The 25,556-nt window shown below is 46.0% G+C and overlaps 10 protein-coding genes across 10 annotated transcripts; 6 read left to right on the top strand and 4 right to left on the bottom strand.

The window, feature by feature from the left end:
* Nucleotides 1-679: 679 nt before the first annotated feature.
* On the top strand, nt 680-2,161 carry FSST1_010453 (uncharacterized protein; the record flags this gene model as incomplete). Its single annotated transcript, XM_083233488.1, has 1 exon — nt 680-2,161. The coding sequence occupies one exon, from the start codon at nt 680-682 to the stop codon at nt 2,159-2,161; it is 1,482 nt and encodes a 493-aa protein (XP_083080149.1).
* Nucleotides 2,162-2,837: 676 nt separating this feature from the next.
* Nucleotides 2,838-3,716, top strand: FSST1_010454 (SDR family oxidoreductase; the record flags this gene model as incomplete). Its single annotated transcript, XM_083233489.1, has 1 exon — nt 2,838-3,716. The coding sequence occupies one exon, from the start codon at nt 2,838-2,840 to the stop codon at nt 3,714-3,716; it is 879 nt and encodes a 292-aa protein (XP_083080150.1).
* Nucleotides 3,717-5,418: 1,702 nt separating this feature from the next.
* On the top strand, nt 5,419-5,802 carry FSST1_010455 (DUF4345 domain-containing protein; the record flags this gene model as incomplete). Its single annotated transcript, XM_083233490.1, has 1 exon — nt 5,419-5,802. The coding sequence occupies one exon, from the start codon at nt 5,419-5,421 to the stop codon at nt 5,800-5,802; it is 384 nt and encodes a 127-aa protein (XP_083080151.1).
* A 597-nt stretch (nt 5,803-6,399) lies between these two features.
* On the top strand, nt 6,400-9,222 carry FSST1_010456 (uncharacterized protein; the record flags this gene model as incomplete). Its single annotated transcript, XM_083233491.1, has 1 exon — nt 6,400-9,222. The coding sequence occupies one exon, from the start codon at nt 6,400-6,402 to the stop codon at nt 9,220-9,222; it is 2,823 nt and encodes a 940-aa protein (XP_083080152.1).
* Nucleotides 9,223-9,829: 607 nt separating this feature from the next.
* On the bottom strand, nt 9,830-11,489 carry FSST1_010457 (major facilitator superfamily domain-containing protein; the record flags this gene model as incomplete). The annotated part of the gene is made up of 5 exons (XM_083233492.1): nt 9,830-10,051; nt 10,099-10,874; nt 10,921-11,132; nt 11,181-11,203; nt 11,253-11,489. The coding sequence occupies 5 exons, from the start codon at nt 11,487-11,489 to the stop codon at nt 9,830-9,832; spliced, it is 1,470 nt and encodes a 489-aa protein (XP_083080153.1).
* A 2,252-nt stretch (nt 11,490-13,741) lies between these two features.
* On the top strand, nt 13,742-14,975 carry FSST1_010458 (uncharacterized protein; the record flags this gene model as incomplete). The annotated part of the gene is made up of 2 exons (XM_083233493.1): nt 13,742-13,914; nt 13,964-14,975. The coding sequence occupies 2 exons, from the start codon at nt 13,742-13,744 to the stop codon at nt 14,973-14,975; spliced, it is 1,185 nt and encodes a 394-aa protein (XP_083080154.1).
* A 706-nt stretch (nt 14,976-15,681) lies between these two features.
* FSST1_010459 (uncharacterized protein) lies at nt 15,682-17,942 on the bottom strand (the record flags this gene model as incomplete). Its single annotated transcript, XM_083233494.1, has 5 exons — nt 15,682-16,544; nt 16,592-16,931; nt 16,978-17,665; nt 17,727-17,849; nt 17,908-17,942. 5 exons carry the CDS (start codon nt 17,940-17,942, stop codon nt 15,682-15,684), a joined length of 2,049 nt encoding a protein of 682 aa, XP_083080155.1.
* A 356-nt stretch (nt 17,943-18,298) lies between these two features.
* FSST1_010460 (Hydantoinase B/oxoprolinase-domain-containing protein) lies at nt 18,299-22,257 on the top strand (the record flags this gene model as incomplete). The annotated part of the gene is made up of 2 exons (XM_083233495.1): nt 18,299-21,403; nt 21,451-22,257. 2 exons carry the CDS (start codon nt 18,299-18,301, stop codon nt 22,255-22,257), a joined length of 3,912 nt encoding a protein of 1,303 aa, XP_083080156.1.
* A 268-nt stretch (nt 22,258-22,525) lies between these two features.
* Nucleotides 22,526-23,501, bottom strand: FSST1_010461 (cytochrome b5 reductase family protein; the record flags this gene model as incomplete). The annotated part of the gene is made up of 3 exons (XM_083233497.1): nt 22,526-23,070; nt 23,116-23,193; nt 23,246-23,501. 3 exons carry the CDS (start codon nt 23,499-23,501, stop codon nt 22,526-22,528), a joined length of 879 nt encoding a protein of 292 aa, XP_083080157.1.
* Nucleotides 23,502-24,011: 510 nt separating this feature from the next.
* FSST1_010462 (mannosyltransferase putative-domain-containing protein) lies at nt 24,012-25,522 on the bottom strand (the record flags this gene model as incomplete). The annotated part of the gene is made up of 2 exons (XM_083233498.1): nt 24,012-25,321; nt 25,495-25,522. 2 exons carry the CDS (start codon nt 25,520-25,522, stop codon nt 24,012-24,014), a joined length of 1,338 nt encoding a protein of 445 aa, XP_083080158.1.
* Between the last annotated feature and the right edge of the window lie 34 nt (nt 25,523-25,556).

Below are 25,556 nucleotides of genomic sequence, written 5' to 3' on the forward strand. Positions count from 1 at the left end.
GCAATTCCCAAGTTAAAGTGGAAGTGACTCTGTCCTGGTTAACAATGATATGGAACGTCAATCGTTGGAAATAACCTCGAGTTTTCCCGTGATTACGTGAGTGTCACTACTAACACGCAATTGGCTTTCGGCGACAAGTTCCCGCCTTTGTATGAGGTTAACTTTATCTTTAAATGAATTGCTTGTTGCTTGGGATTTATGTGATCGATCTGACTCGGCAAGCAGGTTGCATAAAAACCGGTACTAGTATGGTACTTTGCAGAAATATTAGATCAGATTTATTTGTAATGAAGCCCAAAAGAGCTCTAATACTTTCATCTATCCTTCTTGCTGTCCCTATTTTTTGCGACCTGGCTGATTTGCCTACCGTTTGAGGATCGACCCGTGTCCAGGCTAGTCCAGATTATTGAATACGCTTACCTCAAAAGCCTCCCAAAAGTTGCCAGTGCTATCAAGCTATTGATAGTTTCTTTTTAGACTTGTTTTTAAGCTCTTTTGACCTATTGAGGACAGCTATAATAAAATGAGATTCAGGGGAAACTAACAGAGATGGACTAAGTAAGGTCATAAGTTGTACGAAAATGCAGGGGGAAATAATTCTCATTAAAGAAGCATCTGCCTTGTGGTATTCGTGGGAGTTCATTCTCTTTGCATTTCTCAGCTGTAATAATTAATAGAGATGTCTCGTCATCTCGTTCGTTCGTTCATCTTGGCTTCGGTCTTTAGCCCTCTCGTTAATGCTGGACCATGTAAGCCATTGAGTAGTTCCACTGTTCTGGGCTTGACTACCATTGAGTCTACTGAGATTGGTATTGCCTCGTCGTCGACAGATGTTGCCGTTTTTACTAGTGAGACGTATACACTTACGTCGAGGTCTGAGGATGTAAGCACCACTACTACCGAGTTGCCTAGTAGTACCGTTAGTGAGAGTGTCTTGTTCACTACTACGGCTGAGACATCTGCTATTTCGAGCGATGATAATACCGTCAGCCAGAGCGAGACGGCTACTACAGTATCCTCCGAGGTCATTGTCACCGCGGCCGAAACATCTTCCATTTCAAGCGATGATACCACTGTCAGCCAAGGCGAGACAACCACTACGGCAGTATTTGAGGCTAGTACCACTGCTGCCAGCGATTTGGCTAGCGACACTACCACCGAGACGGCTGGTGATACCACCACTGAGATATCTGCTACTATCTCGAGCGACGAGACAAGTGTGGTTAGTCAGACAGCTACGACTACGACGTTTGAGTATACTACTACAACTGTCCCTGAATCATCGACTACCGAGGAAGTCTTGCCCACCACAACCGACATCACCACACTCACCAGCGAGGCGCCTACCACCACAACAACCGAAGACGTCACCCTCACCTCAACTGAGCCCTCTGAAACTACGACCGGGGAAGTCGCAGGATGTAAAGACGATAAAATAACACCCCCTCCTAAGAACTTGGTCTGCGGTGCAATGGGAGGCCGTACGACGAACGAAGGGTACATGGATTTAGGACGTGTTCCCGACTCAGAGCTTGACTGTGCAGAACAGTGCAGAAATACTCCGAACTGCAAGTTTTTCGCTGTTAAAGCGGGCCAGTTCGGTTTCTGTGAGTTCTGGTCCCAGGTCAATCCTACGTCAAACTTCCCGTCTCCATATAAGTGGTATGAGCCTGGGTGTTTTTGCGGGTTTGAAACCGAACCCGAGACTACAACAACTCAGGCATCTGAAGTCTTGCCCACCACAACCGACATGACCAGTGAGACCGGGTCACCTACCACGACAACCGAAGACGTTACTCTTACCTCGACTGAACCCGTCGAGACCACGACCGAGGCGGCCACAGTCTGCATAGACGATAAAAAGAGCCCCCCTCCTGAAGGTTTGGTCTGCAGCAAAATGGGATATAGCTCGAATACCGGCAACGCCGAGGTTGTGGGCATGGGTCGTTTCGGGTCGGAGCTCGAGTGTGCAGAAGACTGCCGAAACAAACCAAATTGCAAATGGATGGCCGTTAACGCGGGCCCAGGCGGTTTCTGTCAGCTCTGGTCCGGGGTCTTTTCACCGACAGACGATGAGAGCTCTTGGAGGTGGTATGAGCCTGATTGTTTCTGTGATTCGTCTGAACCTGAGCCCGAGGCTACGCAAGAACCTGAACCGTAAAGGGTCTGTGTTGAGGGGAGGTTTGTGTCATTGGCGGTGTTGTGATGGGGAGTGGCCGGATGTGTATAGTTTGTTTGGAGGAGGACTGTTGGAGGGAGGGAACAAGATGACGACAATTTCACTTCTTAATGTAACAAGGGACTCAGATAGGCGTTATTATGATCCAGTATATAGTCTGATTACACGATCTATTTTATGATTTTTACTCGCTTCCTAGCGGTAATGCTGGGTGATCAAGTTCCTCTTGTGAAAGACACGGGCATGGAATAGCGAGATGGCCTGGCTTACTCATAATGTCCGAAAGGTGATTAAGCATAAACTTTCCGTCATTTCTGCAAGGAGATGAATTCCCTGCCAATTATTGGAGATAACGTAGTAAGAAAGGCCGATGATTACGTAGGTGGCAGCACTAACATGATTGGTCTTCGGCGATAAGACCCCACTTTTGTCGTGATGCTTCGTCGGTTTCGGTGTTAGAGGGGTTCTGGTGTTTTCGGAGATAACTAGTTTTTGATCGATGATACATGGCTTTGAAGTTATATAAAGGTCTGATATATTCACCAAGAAGGCTGCATCATCACCATCACACTTCATTCACAGAAGCGCCTACACAACAACTACAAACACAAACACATTCATACAATACCCATCACATCATTTCACAAATATCATCAAAATGTCTTCACCAGTTTGGTTCATTACAGCAGCCTCATCAGGTTTCGGTCATGACATCGCTATTCACGCCCTCAACCTCGGCCACACAGTCATTGCCACAGCACGCAGCACATCTCGTGTCCAAGACCTAGCTGATGCAGGAGCCCACACACTCGCCTTTGATGTAACTTCCCCCATCTCAGACCTTGAAGCCATCGCCAAAGACGTCTATGCCAAACATGGCCGTGTTGACTATCTCATCAACGCTGCTGGGTACATCCTAGACGGTGCGGCCGAAGAGGTTTCTCAGGAGGAGCTGTATAACTCTTTCAACACCAACGTCTTTGGTATCTTCAACACTATTAAGGCTTTCCTCCCCGGTATGAGAGAGCAGAGTGTTGGCGAGAATGGACGTCGCGGAACGGTTGTTACTTTTGGAAGTATTGGCTCTTGGAGTGGCGGCGCAACATATTCTGTATACTCCATGGCCAAAGCCTGCGTATCCTCTCTCGCAGAGTCTCTTCGCGAAGAACTAGCGCCTTTCAACATTCTCGCTTTAGTCGTTGAACCAGGTTACTTCCGCACCAGCTTCCTCAACCCTGGTGTCAAGGTAGTCACCAAGAACCGGATGGATGTTTACAACGATGAGAACACACCCACGGGCAAGACGCGCAAGGCTTTGGAGAAGACGGATAACAACCAGCCCGGTGACGTCAAGAAGGGGACAAAGGTCATTGTGGAGATTTTGACGGGGACAGGCGTTGGAAAGGGAAGAGAAGTGCCTGTGAGAATCATTCTGGGCAGTGATGCGGATGTGTTTATTCGAGGGAAGATTGGTGAGGCGCTGAAGATTCTGGATGATTGGAAGAGTGTGACTGTGAGTACCGATATCACAGAGTAAGGATTGTGGAAGCTATATCAGGTAGACGTCAATATTAGGTTAGATTTAAACCATTCGATCGAGAACTAGGCCGGCAGGAACATAAGAGACGAAATAAGTAGATCACTTTACACTATTTAGACCATACTATTTAGGCTATTTACTTTTGTAACTTGGAACCCAAAAGTCATTCTTTTTGCTACCCACTAGCTTAGGTGAGCAAGCAGCCAGGCTGACAGGCTGTTTTTACATGCCACAGCACGTCATGTTGTACGTGGCCTCTTGCATCGATGCACAGCCAGGCTCGCATTGTTAAAGACACGACAAGTGACGTTCTGTTCCTTCGTCAGATCTGCCAAAGAAATAACATTCCATCCATGACAGTCTAAACGTTCTAGACCACATCTTGTTGCGTCATTTTCACATTTGACAACCACCAATTAGAGAACTGACCCCTGGAGAGCCCTAGCCGAATGATCAACGTTCTAGACCACGCCTTATTATGTCATTTGCCTATACTTAAGTGACAACTACCAATGAGAGAACTGCTTCCCGGAGACCCCTGGTCGAGTGATGCATCTTACAGCAGAGCTTTGCTGGGCAGAAACGAAAAGGCAGACTGATCCACACAAGAAAATGGTCGAGACTATTTGATCATCGCATAATATCAAACATAGAATTGTCCAGACCGTTTAAAAGAAGATCTTAAAGATATTGTCCAATGGAATAGATGAATTGCTGCAAACACCTGAGACCCTGTGAGATTCCCATGTTTGCGCTGATTTCATGAGTTGCTTGACGGAGAAAACAAGTTTGTCGAGTAAAGACATATATATATATGTAGATTGCGTCGATGAGAAGTTGGTTTTGGTATCAGAAATTTGGTTAGACAGCCCATCATATTTTATATCAATTGGAACCACAATCATATCAAAGTATTCATCCTCTTGCTGAGTAATATCATCATGGACTCTCTTCGCAGTAATACGTCTTCTCAATACAAGACTTCCTTCATTTCAAAAACCAATGACGATGGTCTGTTCAATAAGAAGCAAGGTTAGTTGAACGTTCGTGCTGTTTTACCCTTCTAATGAATATGGAAGCAGCAACGCCATTGCTGGACTGGCTGAACCAGAAAGAAAGAGATGACCCATGGCATGGGTTTACTGTCGTCTCTACCCAAAGTCAACAGCAAAAATGGCAAGACGGTCCTGCTAGTAACAATTTAGATGCATGGAGTACTAGAGCTGAAGTCGGATCTGATAAGGGAAAGTGACCCAACTGTATTATGTGGACGAGTTGGAAGTAAATGGATTGAAACACTAGTAGCCGTTGAGACTTATATTCTGATGCAATGGAATATAATAGAAGAAGTGCTAGATAGAAGCATGAATAGTTTCTAGAAATAATTTCTTACTGTTTCAAACCAACGTGGTGAATACCTGTCAGCGTAATACGCATGATCATAGTACCGGATTTGCAACAAATACCACAATAATCAGCAATTTATTTCCTATTTCGGACAACATCGGACCCCGAGATTGGACCGTCGGAAGTTCCGGACAGTAAGCACAGAAGAGGAGGATTAATAAAGAGGAATTACATACAATTTCAATAAGTTCAAATAAAGATAAAAGAGGTTTCTCTCGCAAGGTATCCAAGTCAATTCAATCCACCCCTCAATATCATACATACCATAACAACTTGTTACCAAACAAACACCATGCCATCACACTTATCGACAGGCCTTAAGGCATTTTCAATCTTTTCTATGGCTACAGGAACAGCGGATGTTATCGCTGGACACAAGCTTCTTATCCCACCCTCCGAACGAGCTCTGCTTCCAAAATCAACACTCTCTGTGGTTGACAACCAACTGCGTTTTCTAGGTGCGATGTGGGGAGGATACGGAGCGATTCTCTGGTGGGTCAGTAATGATCTACAAGAGAGGCAGGCTCCTTTGGCAGTACTTGGAGCTGTTGCCTTTATTGCCGGCATTGGTCGGACTGTCTCAGGGTTGAGTCTTGGTTGGGGTGCACCATGGCTCAAGGTCGCTGCGGGTATTGAGCTTGTTGTCCCACCTTTGATCTACTTGTTTGGTTTCTAAACAATATGTTTAGACGGAAGAAGAAGAAAAGGAGTAGAGGATTCACTTCATGTCAAGTGCCTTGCCGCGTCGAAATTGGAACTTAGAACATCCCACTCAGTCACTACTACTTAGATTCATCAGTCGTACATATGAGGTGTATGGCCAACCGGATTTTAGTCTCGCTCGTTGAAACAAGAACGTTGTTATGTGACACTGTGTATAACACGCATGAGACTCTGAGCGGAAGACTCAACATGTAGCAAAGGCTGTATGACAAGGTAAGACATGTATAACTGGTGAAAGATACACAGGTCAAGGCTGGTCTCTATGCAAGGTTCCAGCCAACCGACTTACTCCGTTGGCGAGCTACATATTGGTAACACCGTTCGTAGATATCACGAATCATTCTTGTGACACGAAGTCACAAGATACTGGACTGGGCACCGATTTCGAGTGCTGGCCGTGGTCTTACTTCACTCGAGTACCATCCCAAGTCTTTCTCTCACTTCCTTCACAAGTTCCCTTAACACCTTTGATACAAACCTTCTGATACTATCAGTCTCGAAGAGAACTCTGTATAAACTCCTTGCAAAACTCTTTGTCAACCCCCTTATCATGGAAGTAGGCGGCTTCACAGTAGGGGCCATCGCCCTTGTGAGTCTCTTGAAAGATTGTGTCGATCTGTACTCCATGTTCACGTCGGCACAGAACTTGGATAGAGATGCGATGATACTACAGACAAAGCTAAAGATCGAGGAGTTACTGTTTGTCAAGTGGTCTGAGCGAGTTGATTTATTTCAGCTACGCCAGGGCCAGAATGGAGTTATATCCACCGATGCATGCACCCGAAGTCTCATCAAGCGCACTTTGGAGCAAATGAGAGAGCTATTGAGTGATGGAAACGAATTGCAGAAAAAATATGGCCTGAAAAATATCACCCCTGCAAAAGAATCCTATTCAAGGATGGTACAAAATGATGACCTTGGATGTATTAGTACTCGTCGACGGCTGCAGCTTGCCACTGAGTTTGGGAAGATGAAGATTAAAGACGCCTTTCCAATTAACCGTTCACCAATGCTTGATAGCATAGCCAATAAAATCACATGGGTTATTGGCGATAAAGAAAAGTTCCATCGGCTGATCTCGGATCTCTCAGACTTCAACAGAAAACTCGTTGAGTTGACTCCTGGATCTAATCAAGCCCTGAGCGCGAACGACCTCAGCCATATTCGTAACATCGAAAGCCTCAACGTTATCGTGGAGGCATCGCAAGACAATCACTCCCAACAGGAAGCAGCCATCACAGCCCGGGCCAATGCCCTTGTACTAGATACTCTCTGGTTTCGATGGCATAACGACAGAAGACTTACAGTCAAGGACGCACACAAAAAGACATTCCACTGGACACTCAACCCGTCAACTGAAGACTGTAAATGGTCTCATCTTCCTTCCTGGTTGGAAGGCGACTCTGGTGTTTATTGGCTGTGTGGTAAGGCTGGAAGTGGGAAATCGACGCTTATGAAGTTCCTTCACGACGATGAGCGTACAAAACAGTATCTCAAAGTTTGGGTTGGTGACTCTGAGATCATATTCGCAAGCTTCTTCTTCTATGCACAAGGCCAACCTGAGCAGAAGTCGCAAGTTGGTCTGTTGAGGAGCCTTCTTTACCAGATACTGAGTCGTGATGCTACTTTGTCGGAAACAGTCCTTCCTAATGTCTGGAAAGAGGCATGCCGTGGCAATCAGGAAAAGCACGGAGATCTATCAGCCCCATCCATTGGGGAGATGGAGACAGCGTTGAAGGATATATGCAACTTGTACCGATCCACCAAGAAAATATTTTTCCTTATCGATGGCATCGATGAGTACGAAGGCAATGACTTCGAAGTTGCGGAGTTCATTTCAAAACTTGGAGAATTCGCAAATGTCAAGGTTCTTGTCTCGGGCAGGCCCCATCCAGCGTTTTTCAGGGCTTTCAAACAATCACCCCAGATGGACCTCCCAGATTTAACAGAACGAGACATTGTTTCCTATGTTGGAGATACCGTTGCCTCTAATCCAAACATGAAGGAACTTTCTGAAATGGACCCAAGAGCAGTAGAAGACATCATAAAGTCTCTTGTCGAAAGAGCTTCTGGCGTGTTCCTCTGGGTCATTCTGGTCTGTCGCTCCGTCATTGAGGGATGTGACGCTGGCGACACAACTGCAGAACTTCAAGCTCGCGTCGACGAGTCGCCCAAGGAAGTCGAGGACCTCCTAAGACGCATCATCGAAACCATTGACCCATGCTGGAAGGAAGAAGCGATGAAAATCATGTATTTGGTATACACAGATGAAAATTGCAAACTGACATGTCCCATGCCGACACTGGGCCTCTACCTTATTTGTGAGCAAGGTCTCAATTCAGACATATATTCATCAGAAATTCGTCCCATCAAGCCGCTGTCACCTGAGGGCATTCAGTTAAGAATTAAGAAAATGGAAATAAGACTACGAAGCAGATGTCTTGGTCTCGTCGAAAATCGACGAACTTATTACACGGATCCTTCAGGGGATCCGTCCAAGACTGCCTGTTGCTCCAGTGTTCATTTTATGCATCGGACCGTCAACGACCTTTTTTCGAACACACACGTCTTCGACCTTCATTTCGGGAATATCGTACAAAAAGGCTTCAACAGCTATTTTGTACTATGCAATCTCTGGTGCCATTTCATCACTATAAGCCAAGACCAAGAAGCCAAGCATCGACTAAGCTGTTTCTACATGGCCCTTAACATGGCAATTTACGCTGATCATCGTGGATGTGCACCGGATATCATTTTTCATTGTCTTTCCAGGGTTCAGTACATCAGTGGTATATTTCTGATCGGTGATGAGGATTCACTTCCCAAAGCGACAGAATATTTCCTGCATGACGCGAAATGCAGACAGTTCTACGACGACATCTCGGTTATACTTGCTCTAGCCTCAGAATTCTTTATGCACAGAACTATCAAATATGTGTACGAGAGCAATGCTCCTTTGAATCATCTTCTGTATCAACCGCTTAGTATACAATCACTATCAAGTTGCAAGGATGGGCAAAAAAAGACAGCCGAAGGACTCGAGTGTCAACAAAACACTCACTACTACGGAATCAATACTGCTCAAGGACCTCTGAGCACTAGATTCCCTCTAGCCCTTCATCTTTTATTAACCCCTTTCACTCGCGAAACTCGTTCTGGTCGGTCTGTAGAACATATGGGGGATTCGGGATTAATCGAGTTCTTAATTGAAAAGGACCGTGGCCCGATAGAAGAGTATCTCGGTGACGGTGACAAGCGGACTGAGCTTTTTCTGGACAGGATCGATTACTTCTGTAATCCAACTTTGCTTCGACAAAACTGTCAAAGGTGGAAAGATGTCAGACAGGCTATTCATTCCCTGCTACGGCAATAGTTCAATTATTGACTTGAGAGCGATGGCGTTTCTTTTTGGGACTTCTGATACAAATGATAGGATATTTGCTTGCCTTGTAGTATAAAACTTGGTTTTGAGCTTATTGTATCTCTTGTCGCTCATACATGTCCTCTGAACCCATTGTCGGTCTCCAGTCTAGAAGCCACAGGAGCAGAGACTCATGTTGAATCTGCGCTGGCCAAGTGCCACGAAGAAATTGCTATCGCGGCAGACTTGTCCACATTTGCCAGCACATTCGCCCTGTTAGATGTACAATGCGTATCCATTGTATGCTTGCGGCTGCTGGGTAACGGGGGTGTTTGTGTCTGGCTTTGTTATTGTCTGAGCTCCTTTGTCTGGATTCTTTTCTTGTGTGTCTTGAGTGGGCGGTCCTTTGGGAACTAGCTTCATGATGGAGTAGAATGGCACATTTAGGGCCAGATAAACAAACACCCCATCGGCACGATATTTGCTGCCTCAATTCACAGAATGTAACAAGCAGTTAAAAGACTGAGGATTATCCAAACTTGATCGAGGCATCGGGATATCAAAATAAATTTGGTATTAAAATGCAGTATCGATACATGCTTTTGGGTGATAATAGCTCTTAGTATGTGTAGTGAAACCTCGGGTTGTGCTCTCCCAATTCTTCAGCCTCTTCCTCAGTCAAACCCTGAACTCTCCAATCCTCCTTACCCTCATCCTTTCTCTTATTCTGTCTTCGGAACCAAGCCCAAAAGGCAAGATAGATGAGTGAAGACATAGCCACCATAGCCATAGACACTGCATGACCCTTGACGAATCGGGGTCCCTCGTGTGTTTTGTACAACTAAACAACGTCAGAGAGACTTCATTCGATGAGAAGGTGCGACTTACAAATGGAGCTGGGATACCTGCAGAGTTACCGATGGTAAGCTGTAATCCCGTTGCAACAGTTCGCTTTCCATAGCGAGGATTGTTGCTAGGAAGCCAAGCAAGAGGCAATCCAACAATAACATATAATCCCATAGCAGCTAGGAAACATCCAAAGTATCGTACTCCAGATGGGGCAGTGCTGACGAGGATGGCATATCCGACAGTACAAACAAGACCAAGGGCAACAGTAAAGACAGCTCTTCTCTGTGTTCTGTCAGAGAACCAAGCAACGACGATGTACGTGATAGCACCCATAGCGTAGCAAGGGATCGTAAGAGCTTGAACCTGCGCATTGTTCCAATCGCCGAGTCCGCGGATAATGGTAGGCAAGAAAGTACTGTAGCCGTAAAGAATGGTATCACCACCAAATTGACCAATACAGAAGAGCCAGATCTTCCAGTCTTTGAGACCAGCGTAGACGTCTTCTTTGTGCATCTGACTAGAAGATTTGGTGTGTCCAACTTGTCGTCGCATACGGGCATCGATGAGCTCACGTTCGGCGATGGTGAGATAGTGTGCCGAGTCAGGATCGTCTGCAAGCCAGAACCAGACAGCGATCCCGAGGATGAATGTGGGAATGCCTTCGATGATGATGATCCAGCGCCAGCCGCGAAGACCTGCGACGCCATCCATGTGGCCGATACCATAAGCCAGAAGTCCACCGAGGGATCCTGCTATGGCTGCACTGACGAAGAGATAACCGATTCGAAGTGCGTATTCCTTCTTAGTATAAAACACTGATCAAATTAGTTTCAGTAGCTTAAGTAGGACTGGGGGAGTTACTTGTGAGGTAGATAGCGAGACCAGGGAAAAGACCGCCTTCGAGAGCGCCCAAGAGAACACGGCATGCGATCAAACCCTTGAAATCTTTTACTATGCCGGTCAATGTGGCCACGATACCCCATGAAACAGTGATGAAAGAGATCCATCTCGAAGGCGTGAATTTCTTGATGACGAGGTTGGATGGCAACTCGCTTGCGATATATGTGACGAATCTACCAATAATTAGACAAGTCCTGAGTCAATATCATAATACGACTTACAAGACGGAAACTGCAAGTTGGTACTAAGTATCCAAGTTAGTTGGCTTCCTTCAAACGTGAGTGAAAACATACCTGATCACCAACCAACCCAAGATCCTCCTCCATACCATAGAGTCTTGCATTTCCAATATTTACACGATCCAGAAAACTGAGTAGATACAAAAGCATAACAGGTGGAACAATCCACATGTCAAGTTTTCTCAAGAGGGCTTTCTCAGCTTCTGGGTCGATATAGACGTCATCCTGTCCTGTAGTGCGCTGTTCTTCGATCTCCTTGTCAGGAAGGACATCAATAGGTTTGGAAGTCATTGTGGCGAATTATCTCACAAACCAAAAGAATGATGAGAAGGATGGAAGAAAAGAATACGAAAAAAGAAGAGGGTCTCGTCATTTAAGAACTCATGCAGATGTGCTTATCTCCGCACGCGGTCAAGTCTTGTTACTACCCCGGGAATTGTAGTATCTCTTGCTGATGACCCCAGAATCTGGAGATAATGCTAACAGGGTTTACGTAGGGATCGGCGAGGTGACTTGCCTAGTACAGTTTGAACCGGGATCGGCTTGTGAGGGGTTTACCGTTGAGTTTGCCGGTTGTGCATGAATCGCGTACTCGGCAACTCAAAACTTGCCGGGTGGGTTGTATAGGTTGATAACGTCTTGGCTGATGGAATGTCTTTGGACAAGCAAGCTCCTTGTTCGGCTGATATCTTGAGGAACAACTCGGCTATGGTTGAAAATTGCCGCATCGATTTCGGAAGAGAGATGAACATTTCGGGACCCTGGGTAGTCCCAATCGTCAGTTCAGTTTCGCTACAATGCTTGGATATTATTCATTGACTACATCATGACCTAACTACCTTGAAATATGTAGCATTATAAGACTCGCACTCATCGGTTCATGCTGATACTCTACCCTTCACACTTCTACTGTCTCTTTCCGGCCTTTAACCCATCAATGATTGCCGTCGCCTCGAAAATAATCATCGGCGACAGTGTAATTACATCACTGTTGGCAACAGTGACTGGCGGGAATAGTTCGTACTCGATAATGATACAAACTCGGTTCCCATGTCCTGGGATAAGAAGTTGAATCCCTTGGGTACCGGATATAGCAGCAAGGAAACTACTACCAATCGCGCTGGTGCTATTCAAGAAAGTCTTGCCGACAGCTGAATGTTCAAGATCATCAACTCCAACGTTAAGAATCGCGTGTCCCTCACTACCTTCGTCTTCACCAAAAACAAAAGTAGGTAGATCCCGATTTCGATGAGGATACAGAGTATGAGTGTAAGTAACCGACTGCAATCACCATTGATATGGCTTAACATTACAATAGCACATTCTCAGCTATGGAAACATTAGCCGTCGAGTTGCAAAGGTCGCTAAAGCTTTGGAAATATATGTTCATGCGTTCACTCGGACCTTGATCTACTTGTTATACTGCTTCCACTGATAGACTATATATAAAACATGATATTAGATAGGCACTTTTAACTGTTAAGCAATAAATAAAATATAGTTAACACAGAGCAAATATTATTAGTTATTTAAGATTTAGATAACCTAGAGTTTATTTATATCTTTGAGACTTTCGATCATTTTATGAAGAAATAAGATGGCCTAAACGGTAGATGTCTAATAATTTAATAATATTATAAGGCCACAAGGCTATGCTTTTAGACAAGCTTTCGACAAAACTCTATATCAGAATAAAGCTGTGTAAAATGACAAGACAATGGCAGACACTTTCTTCTTCTTTATACGACAAAACCACCAGCGAAGAAAGGCAAGAACAGTAGCAAAAAAGCAAGTCGTCCCGCCCCTGACTATCCATTTGACGTACTGAGCTAACCCAGATCATAGTCACGATGTCGATGCCGTATCGCTGTACCATCCGACCCCACGACCGTAGCCCTACGGCTAGGCAATACACAAAACCTAGAGTTTATAATAAATATATAAGTACTTGGATAATAAGTTCTTAATAACTAAACGAATTCTTTTTAAATTTAATAAACTCTACTATCCTTATACTTGCTAGTAATTATTATTTAGGTTTTTACTATTATTTACATCTACTTAATTAATAGACAGGCGACAGGACATAGTCATTACTTATACGGCACAGCTAAATTGGTTTAGTATAATTAGAATATTAAATACCTATTGATATAAATAACTGGGTATTTATAAGCAAGACTCTCAGTAACGTATTGTATATTTATAGCGCACTTACTCAGCCCTCTCTTACTCTCAATTGACTGCAGCCTAGGTAGATCTTTGGAATGAAGTCATAATTCGTCCCAGCGATTGGCATGCTAGAAGCCGAAGGATTATTTAGCGGGGTTTTGGTCAGAACTAAGGATCAAGACCAGACCAGAAGCTCACTAGATCTACAGCTCATTAACTGAATGGTAGCGATGGGCGGATGCTAGCTTGGTACGCTTACGAGTCCCATGTCTATCGATACGCTCAGACCCTCCTGAATTCCATTAAAGGGTGCCTACTGGTACGGAATTCGTGGTTTTCAACACCACTTTCTCTCTCGTATGTCGCATGCCATGGCTTCTAACGGCGGATACATTATCCCTTCGAATCGGTCCTCTGATGGATCCTCTAACCGAAGTTCTGATTCTAGTCCTGGTCCAAATATCGATATAAAAAAACACAGACGATGCTTAGCCAATGTCCGAAGACATTATCTCAAGTATATCATTCTTGTCTTGGTTTTTGGGTTCGTCTCTCTGTTCCAACTCTTACCTTGTCTAGACTGACAGATACAGATATATCGGTCAAACGGTATACTTGGTTTGGCTTCGGAATGGATTAGCTCGTATCGCAAATGATCCTTATGATAATCTGTTCTATAACCTCAACCGCAATAGCCCAGAAATTTGGGATGACCAACACCAAGCCTTCCTTCGCAATGTCGATCCAGTTCCTGTCCACTCACACAACGACGAAAACCGACACATTCCTCTTTTTGAAGCCCTCGGTTCTGGCTGCGTTAGTGTAGAGGCCGATGTCCACCTTAAAGACAATGACCTACTGGTTGGACATTCTGGAAATGGCTTACACAAAGACAACAATCTGTCGTCCATGTATCTGGACCCAATCAAGCGAATTTTAGAGATGCAGAATCCAGGCAACGACACCCATCGAGGAGTTTACAACCGTCATCCCGATCAGACACTTGTTCTTTTGATCGACCAGAAGAACGGAGGCCAGGCGCCTTTTGATAAGCTAAATGAGCTGCTACAGCCTCTACGAGATTCGGACTTCTTGACCTATTGGGACGGCAACGAGAGAATCATGCGGCCACTGACGGTGGTGGCTTCTGGCATGGCTCAATTTGAGTATGTCATGGGATTGAACGCAACCCACAGAGACATCTTCCTGGACGCACAGCTTTGTTGTCTTATCGGCATAGACGATGATTACAGCAAACCTACCTACCGCTATAATCAGTCTAATTCGTACTTTGCATCAACGCGGTTCAGCAATGCTCGGTTGCATTCCCAAAATAGTCATCTCAAAGACAAGTCAGCTGCTGATTTGGATATGTACGGCACTGATATTGACCGAGCTAAAGTGAGGGGCTTATTGACACGATACTGGGATAGCCCTGCAGAACCATCCAACCTCAGAGATGTTGCATGGAGATGGTTGGTAGATTCTGGGGTTGATGTATTGAATATGGATGACATGGGCATTGTAAGACAGAGAGCTAAGGGATGGGGAAGTATCAGACACTTGGACAACGACTTGAAGCCTGTAGACAAAGATTTGAAGTAGTTGTAATATTACTGACAAGTCAGCTACCAACATCAAGGGGACTACAGACCGAAAGCCCATTCCAGCCTTTACCCATACTTAGTTACCTTCACTGTGACGGTCACTGGGGAGGGCTTTATTACGTCGACGTTTGTAACGGTAACTTCAACTGTCTTGTAGTCAGTGACGGTATAATACTCCACGTCAGTGACAATCTCAGTTTCTAGATCGGTCTCCAACGAAGTAGCCACGTCAGTAGTATAGTCAGTGTTGTGGTTTGTAACCTGGACGTTATTAACATTGGTAACAGTCACCGTCTTGATATGAGTAACTGTGACAGTAACAGGCTGTGTGACTGTAGCAATCTGACGGTCGGTAACGGTCAGGGTATTGTAATCCGTCTTTATTTTTGTCTTGAAGTCGGTTAAATAACAGTCCTATGATGGGTGACAGTGATGTATTTCTTTGTCGTGATATCGCTTAGAGAATCATGCCGAGGTCGGAACCAAGACTATAACACTAACGACGACAAGCCATCGGGGTACTAGAAAATTAGCCGCCCAGAGCATAAAAGATTAAATTACTAGGCCACTTTATACTACCCAGGTACTTAGATACTTGGACTACATTTGGCTGTTTATTTTTATCGTCTAAAGCAGAGGTTAATCCTTGTGCTATCCCCTATCAAGACATAACTGCTATACGAATAAATCCCAAAAATAACATTCTACCTAAACAAAAACTGATCTTCAATCTCTGAAGCAAATTCTTTCAACGTTCCATCCTCTGCAAAAAGAATATCCAGCCACTGAACCTGGTTCCCATCCAAAAAGCTCCCAATAAGAGGGTTTCCCAGAACATCTACATTACCATAATCAACAACCCCAGTATTACACCCTGTATCCATGCTCATCGGTGTTTGAAACGGTTGGTTCTGTCCTGTAGATGGATCAAGGTTTTCGTTGGGTGAAGGTGGTCTTGTAGTAGGCGGTACACCATCTAAACGACCTGTTGCTCTGAGCGTTGAAACTCGAGTTTGGATGTGTGATAATCTCTCGCAAAAGTCCACGGCTGGAATATTCCCGTCGTTTTTTAGCGAGCGTAAAACGCTGAGTAATGTCTCGAGATGATCAGAGTTTACGGCTGTGGGTTTCATGACGGCTGACATTATGAGAATCATGGCTGCTGAAAAGATATGATGTGCGTCCCAGTATCCAAACGTAGCAATACTACCATCCAGAAATAACCCTTCGACGATGCGACTTGATGCCTGTGCAGCATTGACACAACTCTCTGCCAAAGCCAGTGTGATGGATGAAACGTTTTGTCGAGGTGGAGCGTCGTCTCTTGGTCTGGGGCCCAGTTGGAATTGTGTCTTGAATAGATGCAGTAGAACAGGACGAGTTGTTTGTATGATGCATTGGTTGTATGCAAGGTGAAGACTTGCTACGGGTCTGGGAGTCCCACGCTCTTTGACGCGCATATCAGGGCGTAATTCATCGTGCCATTCTCGAAGTTGTTTCAGTATACCATGTACCTGGTGAATATAGAGGCCGTTCGTAGCCTTTGGTATACCGTAGATATGCGTCACTGAAAGATATTAGTCAGACGCTTGCAAAGGTATGCGAAAAGCTCACAAATATTCCCAATAATCCTCGCCAGCTTAATATTCGTGATAAGACTTTGCGGATCCAAAAACTCGGCCATCTCATCCTTTGTCAAACCCTCCTGACTCGGCATCTCGACATCTATGTCTTCGTCTCTGACTGTAATGGGCTGGCCCAGCTTTGACGCTGAGAAACGATCGAAAAAGTATAGAACCCACCAAGTCCGTGTTCGGCTTTCTCGCTCGACTGGTGTGAGGGTTGTGTGTCGTGACGCAGATCTGTGCATACCGAGACTTTGCGCTAGACGCATGGCGATACCGCTGTAGCAGTACGCTGTTCGGATACGACCCAAAATATTAGAAGCCCAGGCCTGACGAGATGTTAGAGAGTGGACTTTGAAGGAAGAGGATACGTACTAATAGTGTAAGAACTTCCACTTGCATTAAAGATGGCTCTTCGTAGTAATCTTGATTCTCTTGCTGTAAGCTTACAGCTCTCACATAGTAATTGGTCCCCGGAACTCTATTGTTATCGCCAACGCCTCTTCTATGGGTGTATATCTCACCCAAAGCCATGAGAGCGTAGAACTTGCATAACCAGAGCGACGAAGGTACCATCTCTTTTCGATACATGGCATCAATCTCCTTCATAAAGGTGACTTCAAGAAACAGAGGGTGGTAATTCCCTATGAAGCGTCGCGCCACATTAAGGAGTAACTTGACATGCATCCGCTCTGGAAACTCCGAGCCCTGTGCCGCAGGTAACCTTGTGAATGTGCTGAGTCGGTGGTAGTTTGATAGACCAGCCGTCGAAGGAGTATATGTGTCGTCGAGACATGACAAGAGTCGGTTACTAAAGGCTGCACATGAAGCTTCGCCTATGAAACCTGGTTCGGATGAACGTTCTTGAATGGGCTTTTCGGGCTGTCTGTCGAAGAGCGGATTAAAGAGATTACTCTCTTCTTTCGATAGTGATGGCGGATCGTAATCATTTTGAGGATGTTGGCTGCTCAGGGGAGTAAAGGCTGGTTCGGTCTCTGGTGTTTGGTTGTGACTGGCAATGGCTTGTAGTTTTCGACTATCTTCTTCAAGCTTTTTTAGATAACTACCAAACATATTGTCAGCATAAATTTGGACTAAATTCATGATTACTCGAGGGCATCTACCTTTCGGAAACTGGAATCTTGCGCTCTTTATTGGCAGGGAACTCACATTCACCAGCCCTACCTGTTGAACTACAAGTCTGACACGGCTTGTCACCAGAACACTTGATCTTTTGTGAATGACACCTATGACAACTAATAACAATCAGATTTAATCACCACCGACAAAAGGATTCATTCTCACGCTGCTAAAAGTCTTCTTGGACGTCTTGTGCTCATTTCGTCCAGTCTCCCGGTAAAGTAATTGAGTAATGAAAATGATTCCCAAGGTCTGGGGACATGCGGGTCTGTCCGGGGTAACAAGGACTTATTTGGGAACGTTGATGATGCCGAGTGGAGATGTTATCGGCAAGTTCAAAGTTGCCGGTCGTGATAGTCGGCTGGACACAAATTTGCCGATGAGTAATCAATCTCGGGACCTGCCCGTGTTTGGTGGCAGGCACTGAATCCACCCACTTACACTACCCCAGACTCTTTACTATAATACAAACATCTTTAATCCAAACATCAAAATGCCATCCATTCAACTCATTCCTCATATTCTTTCTCCGATACCCCCTTAGCTTTTCTTCGCAATGTCATCTCAAGGTATCCGCATCGCTATTGACCGTGGCGGCACATTCACAGACGCTTGGGCTCAAGTACCTGGCCGACAAGAGCACATCGTCTTCAAGATTCTCTCCGTCTGTCCAGACGAATACGATGACGCACCTACAGAGTGTATCCGACAAATTCTAGAAAATGCGCTAGAAACTACGATACCAAAAGGTTCACTACTAGACCTTGACCCCATCGAGTCTATCCGCATGGGAACAACAGTCGCTACGAATGCACTCCTTGAAAGAAAGGGTGATCGCGTAGCTTTCCTCGCCACAAAGGGATTCAGAGATGTTCTCCTTATCGGCAATCAAGCGAGACCAGACCTGTTTGATCTGTCTGTCAGACGTCTCGAGCAACTCTACGAGACTGTTGTCGAGGTTGACGAGCGTGTTACGATTGAAGGCGCAAGCGAAGCGCCTTCAAATGGTCCAATCGATGTATCTTCAGATCCAGCTCTCGTCGTTGGTCAAACAGGCGAAGTCGTGAGGATCATGAAGAAGCCAGACCTTGCCGCTGTGCGCGCCGACCTCGACAACCTCAAAACCCAAGGCTTTAAGAATATTGCCATCGGTCTCATGCACTCCTACACATACCCCGACCACGAGCTACAAGTCGCCAAGCTCGCCGACGAAATGGGCTTCAAAGTCTCTGCCTCCTCGATTCTTCAGTCCATGGCCAAGTACGTGCCTCGAAGTCAATCCGCGGTCGCAGATGCGTACCTCACGCCAATGACGTTTGCATACCTCGATGGTTTCAGAAAGAACTTTAAGGGACAATTGGAAGATGAGAGTGCTAATAAGCTTCTCATCTGTCAGTCTGACGGTGGTCTCACAAGTTGGTCCAAGTTTACTGGACTAAGAGGTGTTCTCAGTGGACCTGCGGGAGGCGTTGTCGGTTTGGCTAGGACATGCTACGATGACGCCGACGGTACACCTGTGCTTGGCTTCGACATGGGCGGTACAAGTACAGATGTCGCTCGATACTCTGGTGCTTTGGAGCACATCTTTGAGAGCACCATCGCCGAAGTCACAATCCAGACTCCCCAGCTCGACATCAACACAGTCGCTGCAGGCGGTGGCTCCATTCTGGCCTGGGAGAATGGCCTTCTCAAAGTCGGACCAAGCAGCGCTGGCGCCAACCCTGGTCCTGCATGTTACGGTCGCGGAGGTCCCTTGACAGTCACAGACGCCAACTTTCTCCTTGGCCGAATCATCCCCGACTTTTTCCCTCGACGATTGGACCGCGAGATTGTACGACAGAAGTTTGCTGCTTTGACAGAGACAGTCAACAAGGAAAAGGATGGCGGCGAACCTTTTACACCCGAGACATTGGCCCTTGGGTTCCTCTCTATTGCCAACGCTACCATGACTCGACCCATCCGAACATTGAGTGAAGGTCGTGGATACGGTGCTTCAAGTCATAACCTTGGATCTTTCGGTGGCGCAGGTGGCCAACACGCTGTTTTCATTGCTCGAGACCTCGGTATCAAGCGAGCCATTATTCCATGCTACTCCAGCATTCTTTCTGCCTACGGCATGGCCCTCGCCGACGTCGTAGTAGAGAACCAAGAGCCCTCTGCCATTACTTTTTCTGAAAAGGTCATCCCCGAGATCAAAGCCCGTCTGGATTCTCTATCCTCCAAGGGTTCTCAAGGTCTTGAATCGCAAGGGTTCGATGCCGCGTCTACTCAGCATGAGTACTTCCTCAACATGCGCTACCAAGGAAGCGACACCTCTCTTATGATCCCTGTATCCGAGAATGTCGCTGATGCAGGCGTTGCTTTTACGGCGAGACATACACAAGAGTTTGGCTTCTCTCAATCTCGCGACATTCTTATCGACGATGTTCGTGTTCGAAGTGTCGGCAAGTCGCGCGTTCTCAACATCTCAAGTCCCTTCGAGGAACTGAAGAAGTACAAATCCGACGGTCTGACTCCCGTTCCTACGCCCATCTTTTCCCGAAAGATCTTCTTTGAGACACACGGTTGGACCGAGACTCCTGTTTACGAGCTCAAGTCTATGAGTCCTGGTGTACACATCACAGGCCCAGCCATGATCATTGACAAGACACAGACCATCGTGGTAGACCATCTCAGCAAGGGAGTTATTCTTCCCGAGCACGTCATTCTCGAGGTCGACAAGGCCGAGAAGCAGAATGTCGCAACCGAGACCGTCGATCCTGTTACACTTAGTGTCTTTGGCCATCGCTTCATGACTGTCGCCGAACAGATGGGTCACACCATGGAAAAGACATCCATTTCTGTCAACATCAAAGAGAGACTGGACTACTCATGCGCCATTTTCTCTTCTGACGGAGGTCTTGTCGCGAATGCACCACACGTTCCTAGCCATCTTGGCTCCATGAGCACTGCTATCGCGTACCAAGCGAAGCGATACAAGACTGGTGAGCTCAAGCCGGGCGATGTTATCATCAGCAACCATCCCCAAGCAGGCGGTACCCATCTCCCCGACATCACCACCATCACGCCCGTTTTCGATGACGAAGAGAACCCCAAGGAGATTATCTTTTTCGTTGCCAACCGTGGTCATCATGCCGATATTGGCGGTATCGTCCCTGGCTCTATGCCTCCCAACTCGACCGAACTCTGGCAAGAAGGTGCTGCTATTGAATCATTCAAGATGATCGACCAAGGCGTTTTTGATGAAGCTGGTCTTATTAAGCACCTCTACGAAGACCCTGCTTCGTTCCCCGGCTGCAGTGGCACACGTACTCTCACCGAGAACATTGCCGATCTCAAAGCTGCTGTGGCTTCCAACCAGAAGGGTATCGAACTGATTCGATCTCTGATCAAGGAGTTTACTTGGCCTGTTGTTCAGCTGTACATGCATGCTATCCAGGACAACGCCGCGCAGTCTGTTAGGGATCTGCTGAAGCAGATTGCTGCCAAGTACGATGGTGTTCTTGAGGCGACCGAGTACAACGACGATGGTATTCCGTTTAAGCTCAAGGTCACTATTGACAAAGAGACCGGTGAAGCAGTGTTTGACTTTACTGGTACTGGTCCTGAGCACTCTGGTAATTTGAATGCACCTCCTACCTGCTCATACTCTGTCATCATGGTACGTAACCCACGCATACTTCTAGAACAATAGCTAACAAATTCCAGTACTGTCTCCGATCAATGATCAGCACCGATATCCCCCTAAACCAAGGCTGTCTCAAGCCCATCAAAGTCATCTGCCCCGACAACACCATCCTCTCACCCTCCCCAACAGCAGCAACCGTAGGCTGCACGACTGAAACATCCCAAAAGGTAGCCGATCTCGTCCTCCGCGCTTTCAACGCCGCAGCCGCTTCCCAGGGAACGATGAACAACCTCAGTTTCGGCTGCGGTGGTACAGATCCTGTAACCGGCGAAGTAACAAAAGGCTTTGGTTACTACGAGACCATCTGCGGAGGCGCAGGTGCAGGATTAGGATGGCATGGTGCCAGTGCAGTACACACTCACATGACAAACACACGCATCACAGACCCCGAGATTCTCGAGAAGCGATACCCCGTTATTCTCCACGAATTTTCTATTCGCAAGGGAAGCGGCGGTGATGGCAAGTGGCGCGGAGGAGATGGCTGTGTTCGAGAAATGGAATTCCGCATGCCTCTTCAAGTGTCTGTTCTTACCGATCGAAGAGTTACAGCGCCGTATGGACTTGAGGGTGGAGGTGAGGGACAGAGAGGACAGAATATCTGGGTTCGAAAGGATCCTGTTACGGGTTCTACGAGACAAGTTTCGCTAGGGCCGAGAAAGACGTCGCATTTTGGAGTGGGTGATCGGGTGATTATTCTTACGCCTGGTGGTGGAGGTTATGGATCTGCTTTGGAGAGGGCGGATGAAGAAGTTGTGAAGAAGGATGCGAGATCGCTTTTGACGAATGGAAGTTTGGGAGTTAGACATAGTATTGCTACTGGTAATTAGGCTGTAAACAAGAAAAGAAGTAATTATTGTTATTGTTACATGGCCCTGTTGGTACTCGATCGGATCTCCTCGTAGGTCTGAAGATTGACCATTGGAAGCATAAGAGACGACATTAGTGGATCAGCTTATGCTTCTTAGGTCATAATTCTTAGGCTATTTATTTTTGTAGTCTATTAGTTGATGGTAATATTACAATATTCTAGATGCAGGTCATATCTAAACAGGACTGCTCCCAACACACTCCCCTCCAACTCTGCTTTTGACAGTCTTAAAACTTGTGAATCTGACTCTTCTCAAACCCAATCTCTCCCAAAACTCCCTTCCCCCTTCCTCCAACAAGCGCATCCTCCATTGCTTCAGGTCCACACACAAAAACCTTTGTGTCCCTCCCAACCTTTGACCCAAGCACCTCTTCCAACAACATCTTATCAATCCTTCCCTTCCTCAACTCTGACCCTTGTGCAGGATTGCTAACAGTATACTTGACCTCAAACCTCTCAGGAAACTCTTTCGCAAAACCATCAATTTCCTTTTTGAGTAAAACATCCTCATCTGACTTTGCTCCAAAGATGAGCGTCATGCGTGTCTTTTCCTGAGGGTCGCGAAGAATACCCTGGGCGAGTTGGAAAATTGGCGTGATGCCGCATCCACCTGCTATGAGGGTTATGTGTGGAAAGTCGTTGGTCTTCCATGCTGATTTCAGTGGGAGGGATGTGAAGGATAGTGTGTCGCCTGGTTGGAGGGAGTGCATGTAGTTGCTTCCTTTTCCGTTGGGGTATTTCTTGACGAGAAGGTCCATGTATCCTGGTTCATCTGGAGATGTTAGTTGTCTTACTTTATTGTGGATGGAGATCGTACCTGGTGGTGAGATGGGAGTATAAGGTCGAGGTGTGGGTAAATATGATCCCTTGGGCCAAGTAAGCGTCAACAAAGGCGCTATACAGCTAAATTAGCATCCAAATAATACCATATTATAGGGGCAACATACAAGCTAATGGAAGGCCAGTGACGGCAGTTTCTTGTGGTAGCTTGAATCGCAACCGTTTTGTATCGTGAGACTCATACTCGGAACTATGCAGCGGCAACTTGACCGAGGCAAATCCACCGAAAACCTTCTGGGGAGAATTCGACTCTGCGGCTGCTGTGCTGAACATCATTCTTGAAAGGACTCCCACTCCAATTGCGCTGGCTGTAACCGTCGCGATTAGAGGTACAGGCCGTGATAGAGATAAACGAAGAGCCATGTCTGTGTAAATGAGGAATTAAGTGTTTGAGTATAATTTGCTTATCCAGTTATCTCTTCATTCTTATATATTATTTTATTTGAATCGTTATGGGCTCATTTTCGGTGGTTTAATCGTATTGTTTTCCGGATGACGGTCTTCGGTCTTCGTAAATTGTCCGACGATCGGGACCCACTCCGGATCCGTCTTTCTTACAACGGCGCGGAGTCGGGAAATTCGTTCAAAACCCGGTCTATTCACCAGGCTACAAACATCAGCCTCGGGGTATTAGAAAGATTTCGCTGGAAGCATAAGAGACGAAATTAATAGGTCACTTTATGCTTCTTAGTCTATAGTTCTTAGACTACTTATTTTTATACCCTAAGACTTGGGAGGCTATTTTTCTGCTACCTAGTTAGTAGATCAGTTCTAGGCTACAAATGGCAATTTTCTCTTATTTATCTGATGCATAACATAACATGATATGAAAATAAACAATCCATCAAGTATTATTGCAATGCTCCTTCCAGCCTATATAGATGGTATCAGATCCAACTTCTCGTCAACATCCTTAGCAACACCAATCGCCCTCTTCAGCACATCCCTCTCTCCAGGAGTCAACTCACTGGCTATATTTCCAGCCATACAACTCATATCCTTCTTACTCCCACCCTTGTGCCAAGTCTGATCAATCATCCAATGTGTCGGGACTTCAAATTCTGTCTGATTGACGGCTTTGTTCTTGAGTAAACCGCCATTATACCAAAGCAATTTCTCGTTTTGGTCCACGTGCGCTATAACAAAGCTACACACGCGAACTTCCTCTTTCTTTTCGTCTTTCAACCAACCCACGATACCACCATAGTGTGGCGAAAATGAATACTTCGATCCTGTAGCCTCGAATCCAATCCACCAACTCTCTTTATCGCCATACGTAATCTTGTACGTAACTTCATTCCTCACTCTATCCGAGTTCTGCCATCCGATATGTATCAACCCAAGCAGGACATCAAGCCTGGACTTGTCAACTACCACAAGACCCGAATCCCCCTCTTCGGAATACCGTTCCGTCCATACAAGTGATTTGTCTGTTTCGGGGCTGGGATGTTTGATCTGATCGTGCCACCAATCTTGTCGATCAGGAAACCCATTCTTCCAGAGGAGTCTATCGTGAAAGAGTAACACTCCGGTTTCATTGAATCGGTCTTGTTGGAGAAGTCGTTGTGGATCTTGGAAGAAAACTGCGTCTGCGTCGAGAAGAATGACTTTTTCGTAATGACTTGCCAAGGCAGCGAACGGTTTTATCGCCCAGCCGCCCTCTGCAAGCTTGAGAGATGTATCGTTGAAAACAGTGAGGACGTCCAGCATCTCGATATGCACACCGTTGGCTGCTTGTTGAATCTTCTTTCTCCCTTGGGCTGACAAGTCATCGTCTCCGGCGTATACGACCTGGATAGGAAGGGATGTGTTGTGGACTTGTGTCAGAGATGCGATGAGATGACATGCGAATCGGAGGGTATTGTCGCCAGTAGGAATGACAATGCCAGCTGGTGCTGTATAGCCTTTTGCGCTCGTCTTTTTGTATGAGATACCGAGTCGGTCGTAGATATTAGCCAGGGGCGGCGAAACACCATTTATCGAGTTAAGCCAAGGGAATAGAGATTGGACCAAATGCCCAATAGTCTCTGCTGTCTCCTGCTTCTCGTTCGCTTCATGGTCCTCCAATTCCTCAATCCAAGTTCGTAGTAGTTGGGTTCTCTGTCCCAATTCTCCGAATATCTCTTTCGGCTTGTCTTTCAACGGATAATCCACAAAGTATTGTGCGCCAAGTCTAATAGAGTCTATACTTTTTAGTTTAGAGGTTTCGGAACTGCCTGTATATGTATTCCGCAAAGGTGTTGAACTCAAAAAGGAAACATCGCTGTAGTTGTAAAAGACAGCTATGAGAAGCCAGACGAAGAGTACAAGTGCTGTGATCTTTACAGATCTCGCACCGAGCGATTAAAAGGAAAACATGACGAGGAATGAATATAGAAGGACATGGTGATGATAGGAATAAACAATTGTATAGTTAAT

This window comes from Fusarium sambucinum, chromosome III (assembly GCF_050947815.1).
Source record: "Fusarium sambucinum isolate potato_lamoka chromosome III, whole genome shotgun sequence".
Classification (NCBI taxonomy): domain Eukaryota; kingdom Fungi; phylum Ascomycota; class Sordariomycetes; order Hypocreales; family Nectriaceae; genus Fusarium; species Fusarium sambucinum.